Source organism: Talpa occidentalis, unplaced genomic scaffold (genome assembly GCF_014898055.3).
Source record: "Talpa occidentalis isolate TD23 unplaced genomic scaffold, MPIMG_talOcc4v2.1 talOcc4.3, whole genome shotgun sequence".
Classification (NCBI taxonomy): Eukaryota; Metazoa; Chordata; class Mammalia; order Eulipotyphla; family Talpidae; genus Talpa; species Talpa occidentalis.
The window spans coordinates 119,960,066-119,972,071 of NW_023603184.1; the positions used below are offsets into that span (position 1 = coordinate 119,960,066).

A 12,006-nucleotide genomic window follows, 5' to 3' on the forward strand; every position below is an offset into this window, starting at 1 on the left:
AGAGATAAGTGAGACTAATACTCAGAGGGGTGGGAAAGGGAAACCCGTGTCCAAGTTTCTATTTTAGCTACAATTTGTGACGTCTAACTGCAGGAGGAAACAAAGAGCTATTAATGAGAAATGGATACAAGGACAGGTGAAAGCAAATGATGACCCAGCAACGGATAAGGGAGGAGCCACTGTCCACAGCCATGGGGAGATGGAAGATCAAGACTGCAGAGCAGTGAATGATCCTGTCTACCTGACAAGTTTCTCTACAGCCACCATCTCCTTCTTCTGGTCTCAGGTTATGAGGGAAAAAAATTAGACAGACAAGTAGGCATTCCTGAGGACTATAAAAAGCCAATGTGTTCTTTCCAAAAATCCACTTATAAAAAGCATGTTTTGTCAGAGGGTGAGTCAGAAGGGTGAGGACTCCCACATTAACCTGTAAGGACTGATACTTGGCTGGGCCAGTGCTTGTCCTGGAGGAAGACAGCACCAAAGGGCACCACCCGAGTGGCACCTTCCTCTCCCTGAAGTCCCTTCTGAACCACTGAAGCCAGTTATAAACCATGGAAATACTTCTTGGTCCCTACTCAATAATCTTCACAACAATTTTTATATTTTTAATTTTTTAACTCAATTGTTTATAGAGTTACTAAAATATTCAGCAGTCTCTATTTAAATGCTGGCAAGACAGAGAAGCCCCTTTACTTCCAAATTTTGGAATTATCAACGTCTTTAAATATAAAGACCCCCCACACACACACAATACACCTAGCATGCCAACAGATGGGAGGGGAATCATCCAAAGATGCTACTTTGGACTCGTTCCAGGCCAGGGTGGGGTGGAAGTAGTGGTGAGAGGCGGTAGAAGGAACTTTGTATGCTATTTAGGATCTTAAATTTTTTGATCGTAAGTAAAGAGGTCTCTCTGTAACTTGTCATTCTGACATTCTTAGAAAGCAGTCATTCTATCATCTGTTTAAAGGAAGAACATTTTCTGGTTTAGTATATGAATTAAGTATTTCCAGATAGATCACATCAAATTGGTAAAAAGTGGCTATCTTCAGGGAGGGGAAACTGGTGACTGGGGCATGAGGTTGGGGAAATATTTACTTTTACCTTTGTATCTTTTTTAACATTACACTCTTTTCATATATTATCTATTCACAACATTTTTAAAAAGCAATCTCTACTGAGCTACATTAATTTTAGGCATCAGTATAAGATCCTCTTTCAAGTCCTTTCTGAAAAAAGGTTCGACTGGGCACACTCTGCAAGAAATGCTTTGCTTCAAAGTCTGGGATCCTATCCATCACTCTCAATAGCTATAAGATTCACTTAGCAGTAGTTAATAGCTTGGTCCTATTTAGAGAACTTGGATTTTTCCCAAGTTTCTAGAGATTGAATATTTTGAACTCAAAGGTGGATGGACTAGAAATATTTTTCTTTTAATCATTTCTATTTCACGAAAAAAATAACCTAAAAATCAAGCTAGCTGCAATTTATTCTAAAATATAATTATAACTATTGTCTTATGTGGTCTTATTATACTGTTAATAATGTGATTCCTATTCATAGGTTCTTTCATTCAGAGGTCACACATTGGGAAAAACTAAACATGTTTTAATCTTCACACTTTTGAGGAAATTTGCCCACATTTCCAACGATAGTAAGCGTGTCCTTGTGGTATTTGGCTCTTTAACAAGAGCCAAAGGCCTGAAATGGCCAGGCCTTCCTTTGCTAAAGCTCAGGAAAACAATTGTGAACATTAACGACAGACAGTATCAGTGTAAATGTGGCAGAAACCTAAGAGGTTTGGAGAAAAATCTGAATCTAAAACAAAAAGTATGAGGGTGGAGAATGAAAACTCCAAAGCTCCATCCAAGAGACAAAAAGGAAAAGGGCCCTTCTAATGTCAGTGGGAAGGGGCTTAAGAATGGAGGTTAGAGTCAGGGCTCTGACAGTACAACTAAGAGGCCAAGTTGCTGCTCGCTCCACCCTGCCCTGCCCAGTAAAAAGCTACCCAGAAAGGTAGCACTAACTTAAGTGCCACTTGGGACAGGGCTCTCACTTACAAAAGCCACTTAAATTCTGATTATCATCCAGGACTGAGACAGGTAAGACATGAAAGTATTGCATAACTTATACAAATACTAATGTTCTGTTATTATACTGAATGATCACAAAGTAATTCAGTACACTGCAATGAAGTTGACTATTTCTAAATCATTCATCGATCCAAGATTTAGTGAGCTCCTAGAATTGTGGGTGGTACAGAGTTGGCACCTAATAAATACTTCATGATGGCTAGGGAGATAGAACAGATGAATAGATAGAACAGAAGGAATAAAAAGGAATAAAGGAAAGTCCAAAAGCAGTTCTGAATGACTGAATGAATGACCCTAGCATTTTGGTATGCAAGACAATTTTTGAAATGTCTTACATTTCAAAACTCAAGAATGCATGCTGCACAGATAACCCCTTCCATTTCTAAGAGTGTCAGTTCATTTGAGGAACACTGGACAGTCTCATGACAAGTGCAGGTGAAGCTGATCTTCCTGTCCAATGCCTAGAAGGTCATCTTCCCAAAATTAAAGCTGCCTTTGTCCTTCAAACAGGCCCTGTAATAGTATAAGTTTAGGTCTCTGTGCGTCCTCTGGGAGTTTATTCAGTCAAACTGCAGTCATTTTTACATTCAGATATAGCTTAGATAGCGCTCAAATTCAGGTTTGTCCATGAACTTAGATAGGTCAATTTTCAGAGGATTTTACTTTGCCTAGACTTCTGATGAGCTAAAGATAAATTTCCTTTGTGAAGATGAAGGCAAAAGCTTTTAAATACCCTAAGTTTTCAAGATCAGAAGTTGAAAACAGAAAAGTTGTCTAATGTTCTTCCCAGTTTTTTTAAAGTCCTACGCCATAAGCTCCAGAGATTTAAGCAGAGCTTCATTATGCTGTGAAGTTCCCTTAGGTCTTCTCAATTAGATATGGGGTTTAAAAATTATGTCTAAAAGACATGGACTGTATTTCTGAGCCATGCTCTGGATGCCATCTGAGGTTTTTACATTAAATGTTACTGAATGGATGGGGAGTTTGTTGGGGTAGGTCTCATGCTAATTAATGAAGATAAACTTATCCTAAAATCAAATGTATCTCTAATTTCAATTCATTGTCTTTCAGTTTAACTTACACTACTTTTCTAGACCTGAAGTAGGCTCTATCGAATATTTCTAGTTCTACAATCATGTCACACAATACTCCTAATTTTGTTTCTTAAAAATTAAGATGGAAATCCTAAATTAGAGGAGAAAAAAAATAAATCTACTTCTTTTCTTCATTCCCAATTCCTAGCTTCAATGTCAATGACTTTCTACTCATTACTAGAGTAAGGTAAAAGAAAAACATTTGTCAGTCATATTTACTGGCCAGGATTGGCCAGGATATTACAAATCTCTAACACTTCTGAAGGGAGAAAGAAAATCAATCGAGCAAGTGGGATATTGTGCAAATTTCCCCCCCACACACATGATATTCCAATTCACAACAGCATGTGATACTGACTTCTCTCCAGGTATTTGCATGAGCCCATTAATGTGAATCTGCATTCTCCAATAACAGGCAATCATTCCCAGCAGTCTTCAGCATTTTGGAGTGAACAGGAAGGACCTTTTACCTTTTCCCCTGAAGCTCAGTTTACAATACATCTAATTTAGCTAGATCAGCCTCATATTAAACCCTGGGATCCTTCAAAGGCAGAATCATATTGAAAGTAAACCTGGCTATTTCTTATTCCATTTTCCCGCATTCTCTTATCATTTATTTTTCCCATTACTTAGTTACATAGCCAGCTATGCCAATGTTGGAAAGTAAGGAAAAGTAGAAATAGGAAAGGAAAACAAATCACTCAAATCTCATCTGTCAGAAACCCTTGTTTTCATTTTGAGAAATCTCATTCCGGACTCTTTCCCATATGCTATTACATTAGTTGGGATTATGCTGTAGTGGGTAAATGTGTTTTATTTCCCTCACTTACTGATATATCATGAACATTTTCCATTAAAAACTATCCCTCCTAACATTTAAAGAGCAAATCTTATCAGAAAGTGAACAATGGAAAGAAGACATTCCTTACGGGAAAGAAACAGGATTAGAGAAATCTATAAAATGTTGACCTGCCAGTAAGAATAATAGAAGAATTGGTGCCTCTTGGTGGCACAAGGGGCTAAGCAGGGAGCTACCCTCATGGCACAGCAGACTTCTCCTGTCTTGCCCCCTGCTCCTCTCAGCAGTATATTTCAGTTAGTCTGCCTGTTCTGCTCCCCACTCTGTCTCTGGTGAATCCTCTCACCCCCCACACCTCGGGCCTATACCCCAGTTCTTGTATGCATAAATAAATAAATCTTTAAAAAAGAATAATAGAAGAATTTATCTGATACCTTTGATGATAATTCAATGCAATAGATGTGACTCTTTTAAAATAACTTTTTATATTACAGAAGTTTTGTGTTTCAACAGATATACCTATAGTAGGTTCCTAGCTTATCAAATCTCAATACTTTAAGGTTTAAAAAGTGCTAAGTACTAGCATTCCTTTTCTCTCATATTAAATCCCTTGCATACAAAAAACTTAATTTTACATATAAGAGCTAAACAACTCAGAAAATATGAAAAAGCTTACTTTTTCTACACCAAAGAAAAATTAATTCTTTAAATGTTAAAGTTTATGTGAGTCCACCAGTAAATCATTTGTTTGTTCATATTTATATCTATTCCACAAATATATCCACTATGTTCTCAATAATATAAATGGAATATATAAATACTCCCATTCACCCAAAGTAAAAAGAGTTATTTCTGTTAACCATGTATATAAGCATTTGTATTTACAAATAAATATAACATCAGATCAACTGGATAATCAACTTATCTGCAGCCTATTTCCAATTCCCAGTGATGTGACCTCTCCAATGGCAAGCCCCAGACTATCTCCTCTATATTTGTAAAGACCAGGACCCAAATGTCAAAGTTTTTCTGATATTGGCAAAGTATTCTAAAGGCAAGTAAATTTCTTAAAATTGCCGAAATTTTGAATTATTCTTTCTGCTCCCTGAAATTAATATGATTAAGTAGTAATTACAAATGTAGATACAAGGGTATAAAAAAATGTGTTAAACCAACCATACATTCATAAACTATATGTGATACACACACACACACACAAACATACATATCTATACCTTTCTCCCTGAATTTGTGAGCATTCTCTAGTAAGCATTTTCTAAAATAATCTATTTTTCCAGTCTGGGAATAGATGGCATAAGCAAGAAAATCATAGCCATTTTTTTTTTTTAAATAACACTCAGAAAGAACTCTAGATCTTTAACTATTATGCAATGTTAAGTAGCAAATTTATGTTTCACATGTAGTTACTTACGTTCCATGAAATAGGGCCCTGGCTCAATTCTCCATACAATTTGTCCTTTTTGAGTTCCAGTCACACCCCTGTTTTTAGAATCCCAGAAGTTGGCTGGAGAATTCTCATCTGCAAAAACCAAAGAAGCACTTTTCAACTTAATTATGACTTATTTGTCTTTCCTTAGCTCAAAGGCTAACAGAAGTTTTAAAATAAATGAAAAACTGGAAAGGGGAAATATTAATGAACGCTATTATTAATGACTGCCTTCCCAGCCGATTATTACCCTACATTCCTATACTTGCATTTATGTGGGAAAGAGGAGGAGGAGGTGGGGTGTGGGAAAAACATGGCATCTCTGGGTTTGGTCAGGATTAATGTTGTCAAAAGGAAAATCCTTCAAAGAACAAAGGGTACAACTATGGTAGCTTCCATGATAAACAGATATATAGAAAGGGATTGGGGTGAACTCCCATCTATAAAATCATTAATAAAAGGAAAGGAAGAGCAAAGCTAGGAGACTATAATAGAACTCAAGATAGGATGAAAAAAAAAAAAGGGACATTGATAGATAAAATTGCGTCAAGACAGAGCTCAGGGTCCAGGCATGTTAGAACAATCTACAAAAGTCCATGCAGCAGGCCTTTAACCAGTGCAAGCAAAGGAAAGTGATAGTGTTAAGTCCCTTGTATGGAAGAATAGGTCTGAAAGCAGCATTTCCCATGCATTCTGACTTCACAGCATATAGAACAGTGGTAATATAAGTAGGGCTCACTGTGCTAAATGGAAGAGACATTTAAGTTGGCAGGCAGGGATGCTCTGGCTGCTCCAGGCTCTGCTCCACCACCCTGAAGGCTGAGTACATTCATATTCTATATCTTCTTCACATCATACTAGTTGAAGCTCTTTTCTAAAGGACTAGGCCAGAAAAATGAAACTAGAAAACTTGAAAAGGAGACTATTCATAGTTTTATTGGTACACACTAAATTATGCACAGTGACACCAGCTTTTGAAGTCAGATACACCTCAAAACATCCCAGAAAGATTAAGGATTCACTTTATCTGAGAGACGGATTCACTTTAACTAAGAATAAACTAGACTGGGTGAAGTTAAGTTACTCTAAAGTAAGAAAGATGGTGAAAGGCCCCAAATCCAAGGGAATCGTCCTGAGAAGAAAAAAACCTCCCCTCTACTGAGCATGAAACAAATAGAAAATGGGTCAATGTGAGGAGTCAGATGCTCCAGCTCTGGAGATTCCTTTCTTAAGTCCTTGGGGGCCAGAAGTTTCATCACGCTGACAAACCAAAGAACTTTGAAGGAATGGTCCTTTCATGCTGTTTGCATGCAGCACATTATTAAGTCAAAAGTTCTTTATTGCCAAAGGCCAAGAAAGAGTCTCTCCTATTAATAATAGAAAGACAAAACCTATTCATGGCATCACTTCCTCTCCTATTGTTTAAATTTAAGTCAAGGTATTCCATCACTGAAATACACCCCTGATGCTGGTATACAGAAGGCACTCAGCAATAGCCTAAAGTTACATTTGAAAGATATTGTGTGGCTCCTCAGGGCAGATCCTGCTCAGTGACTACCCATTAACTTCTTCTTGCCAACTGAACCCCAATTTTGCTGAAGAAAGTAATGTTTCCAATTAAAAATACTCACCTCTTCAATCCCTTGCAACCAATTGTAACCTATGGCTTAGTCCTGACCAGTGAGATTTAAGAAGTCTACTTGGTGGGACTTCGGGGAAAGCCATTATTTTCCTGATTTAATATAGGACAGACATGGTAATCCTTTAGCTCTTCCCTCTCCTCTTGTTGGATAGAAGCTACATGCTAAGGATGAGAGCAGTAGGAGACAGAAGCAGTCCTAATGACTCTTTGAGCCTAAACCATCTGTTTTCAGGGTTTTTGCTACTTAGGCACAACAAAATAAGCTCTGTGACTGGGTTTCGTTACTTGCAGTTGAACAGAATTCCTAACAGATACACCTACCATTCTAAAAATCCCTCAGTGATTTAGACTCATCACATCTGACTTGACCTAGAATCCCCAAATGCATCACTGCTCCAGCTTAGACAAAAAGGGGCTGCTTCCCTTATAAAGGATACTTTAATGGGCAGAGCTACTTGGATGGTGAGAGGGACACTGCAGGGAACAGAACACAGGCACAGGGTATAGAATATGTCCTGTTACTCAAATTGCTTTTTGCAAAAATGTGCCTATGTGCATGGGAAACTGTTGAAATTGTCTGAAAATATTGTTGTGACACTTTCCTCCTGATGCCTCAGGAAAGGTGAGGCACCATCAAATCTTGTTTTAAGGAGCAAGCACTAGGATCAGAATCATAAAAAGCAACAGTAATAAATTTGTACTTGCTAATGTGATCTCCTTCTAGATTGACTTCTGGTGTTAGTAAACATTTGCTCAGCGAAGTCATCAAGTAAGTCAAACTAAGTACACAACCCTGGGAAAATGGAGTACTGAGCAGTAGAAATAGAACAGGAGGGTAGTGATAAGAGGATGAGAGTAATTTTGAGGTCTACACCCCAGAGAGGAGTGGTGTCTGAGGCTCAACACAATCCCTTCAATGTTTCATGGTAGAGGACCAGTGTCAGCCTCTCTTGTTTCAAGAAGGTCCACTAATAACTAATAGCTTTCTTTGCTAGCCAAATTCATTTCATTGCATGATGTGACTATCCTTCCTTGGTCTCAGAAGTATTATAATAAGGGAGAACAATCTGGAGTTAAGTGTTCAGTTGGTTTACCAGCTCATTTGCATTGGGATAAACCACATATCATTCCCTTCATTAGTTCACAGGTCATGTAAACAACTCCATTTGGTTAAAATTAAAGAAAGATGAGGTGTGGAAGATGTACTGTGAGTACTTAAGCTTATATGAAACACACATGTTGCAAAAATGATGAGAAAGAATGGATTAATGAGAATTAGGATGGGTAGATTAGACAGAAGCTTGATGACTGTATCTGATATTAAAAAAAGTTTGTTTTATTTCCCACCAAGCACAGTGCCCTGACACATAGGAGACACCCAAGTTGATTAATACTGGGTTATTCTAGACTGAAATTTTTCTCTGATGAGATCATGTTTCTGATCACTCATTATTCCTGACAGATATAAGCACTACTGCCATGGAGGAGTAGTGAACTTTAGTTGCAAATATAAAATCCCTAGAAATAAGTAAGCTTAGGGAACCAAGTTCCAGTAATTTCAAATCACCATTACCACCTCCATTACTACTACTGCTCCCACTGTCACTTGCTTGCCCGGTTCTAGCCTTGGGCATACCATACTCAAGAATGAGAGAATGACTCATTCCTTTTCTATATTTCAAGACCAATTTTAACGGGTTCTTCAAATTAAAACTTTATTCTTTCATTAGGTTTAGGCTGTGTTCAATTTGAGTCTAGCTCATGAACGTCATTTCGTGACAACCTTTCTCTGTTCACATCTACTTTTCATGGATTTTGAAAACACATTTTTTTCCAGATTATATGAGTTATTTTTCTTTCCCTCATTAAACATCTATCTTAGGTGAGTCAGTCTTTTAAAAATCCCTTACACCAAGTAAGAAAAATAATTCCTTATAAAATAGTATGCCAAAGAAAGGATTCTAAATTCCCTGCAAGTGTAATATAGAAATAATTATACATCTATTTCTCCCTTTAACTAAAGTTCTAATATGTCAAGGAAATGTTGTTTTTTGAAATCAATTCGCAATTCTCTCAACAACTATTCCAATCTGCCCCACTGTCCTTATAGTCCCTGTCTCCTTTTCACCTGCTTGTTTGGAGTAGGGTACTGTGCATCCCATAGCAATCAAAACATGGAAGACATCAGGCCTAATTTCCCTTGTCTCACTATCTCCCTACCACCATCTTTTCTGTATCCATACCTTTATTTCTCACCTTCTAAATGCCCCACCATGATGTGGTGGTGCCCTCCTTGCAGTCCCCATTATCAGTCACCTTGATCTTTAGCTTCCTCCTCTCAACCCAGAAACATCCTCTCAACTCAGGTGAGGTACACTCACCTGCCTTTGCTTTTACTCTTTGACCATCACCTTCCTTTCCCCTTTTCTCATCTTCATTCATATTTCCCTTCCTACTAGAATTAAGGTATCTGCTTTCCGGTTATAATAGAGGCTATATTTTAGGAATGCATGTTCTAGACACTTAGATAACTTTCTAACTGGACTACAATTGCAAAATATGAATACTAGAGATGTTTAATTTATGTACCTAAACATCTTCTCAAACTCTAATTTTGTTTGGTAGGTTGATACAAAGGCTGTCCATTCAAGTTGCACAGATCTTCTTTGTTCTCTTATAAGTCTAGCTGGTAGTGCTTTTCTCTAAATAGAAAAGCAAAACAAACACCAAAAAAAAAAAAAAGCCCTTAAAATCCTTCTAACATATTTTCTGTCTGTTTGTGATTATTATAGGAATATGGTCAAGAAAGCTTTTGAAAATCTTTACTTTTGACTTATTTTAGTGATCCATAATACATCTTAAAGTGTATTATGATTTAAGTTAGTGGGTTTTTTCTCTTTAGTGCTATTCCAACTAATTCTGTTATTAATACTGCAATTTTTTATTATGTCTGCTTCTCCAATGGAAAAACAAAGGAAATAAAGGACAGAGATATAAGACTTTATTACACATAATTCTCTTCAATATAAACAATAGTGTATAGAGGCTGAGAATTTTGTCAGAGCTAATTTAGTGAGAAAAAGGTCTCTTTCTTTAATGAAAATAACATGATCTTTAAGAGGAACACCTTGGAGTCTTAAACAAAATCTTTCTATGAGCAGATTTAGTAACATCAGACATTCCGTACCATCAGACATTCACAAACCATCAGTGGTTATATCCAGGGCAGTCATTGTTTAACTCCATTGCTTACAGTGACTCTCCTTGGGGCTTTTTTAAAATGATGATTCCTGTGCTACTGTTTCAGAGAATTTGTTCAGTAGGTTTGAGTTAGGATGCAGGAATCTGAATTTTTAGCAAGCACCCAACCAGGTGATTCTGATACAGGTAGTGCACCCACTGGGGCTCACTTACCGGGGCTTTCCACCCGCATGTAGTGACTACACAGGAGAAAATTTTGTTCCATGGTTATTTCCAGGAAAAGTGAGCAATCAGAACGCAGTGGACCATGTATATCTCTTTAACTATTGTCTTTATTATGTATTAACTTGTTTGTTCATTTGAAAGGCATTTATTGATGGCCTAATGTGAAGATCAAGAACAATGCAAGAAACTCACTAAAACAAAAAGACACCCTATTGAATGAGAGATTTTACATTTGACAAGGGGCTAATATACAATATCTATAAAGAACTCCTATAACTCAAAAACAAGAAAACAAATAACCCAATTTAAAAAATGGGCAGCAGAGCTAAATAGACATTTCTCCAAAGAAGATCTAAAGATGACCATCCATCAGGCACATCCAAAAATGCTCATCATTATTTATCATCAGGAAAAAAGCAAATCAAAACCTCAGTGAGATACCATCTCATACCAATGAGAACGGCCCACATCAAGGAGACAAGAAACAAAGGTTAGTTAGGATACAGAGGAAAAGGAACCCTCATATACTGTTGGTAGGCATGTAGACTAGTCCATTCCCTCTGAAAAACAGTATGATTTCTCAAAATATTGAAAATGAATCTACCATATGATCCAGAAATTCCACTTCTAGATATCTACCTAAACAATGCTAAACCACTAATTCAAAGGTATGTATGTTCACTGCAGCTTATTTACAATAGCCAAGCTATGGAAACAACGTAACTGTCCAAAACAAATAAATGGATTAGGAAGATGCAGCATATATACACAATGGAATACTACTCAGCTATTAAAAAAAAGGGTAAAATTTCACCTTTGGGACAACATGGATGGAATGCAGGTAGATTATGCTAAGTAAAATAAGTCAGAAGGGTAAAGACAAATATAAGATGGCACCCCTTATGTGGATGATAAAGAAACAAAACAAATAAAACTAGACCAATAACAAACCCTAAAATTATGACTATAGTTTTGAGGCTACCAGAAAAGGAGGGGCAGGAAGAACAACATGGGGAGGGGGCGCAGAGGACTATGGTGGAGGACTATCAAGTGCTTTGGTGATTGGTATGGGGTGATAACACACAGCTGAAGGGTGTGATCCTATACCTTTTAATCATATGCAATGTTTAAAATCAGTGTTATCTCAATAAAAATAAGTAAATAATTAAAGCAATCCCTACTCATATTTTCTCCACAAATTGCAAAAACAACTAAATTGAGTTTCAAATACATTTTTTGAATCAAAATGATAATTATAGAGCTGGGCAATAAACAGACCTTCACAGGAACTGTTTGTTAAAATTTTACAATCTTTTTCACAAGCATATGCTAGCATTATGGAATCCCATTACAATGTGAGAAGAAAACTTTGACAATGACTTTGAGATCTTAGCTACATTTCAAGGGAGGGTTGAGTCTTAACCAGTGAACTACCAAACAGAGCACCAATCATATTAAGTGCTATAAGAATTCATTAACTTATTTCATGAATTTGCAAACTT

At 37.0% G+C, this 12,006-nt stretch overlaps 1 protein-coding gene across 3 annotated transcripts in view; it reads right to left on the reverse strand.

Annotated features, from left to right (window-relative positions):
- Positions 1-12,006, reverse strand: part of HECW2 (HECT, C2 and WW domain containing E3 ubiquitin protein ligase 2) — a 355,083-nt gene that overhangs the window by 137,020 nt on the left and 206,057 nt on the right. For all 3 annotated transcript variants that reach the window (XM_054699957.1, XM_037523745.2, XM_054699958.1), the window contains exon 3: positions 5,422-5,529. In XM_054699957.1, the coding sequence (XP_054555932.1) occupies positions 5,422-5,529 (108 nt within the window). The remainder of the gene's footprint in view (positions 1-5,421; positions 5,530-12,006) is intronic.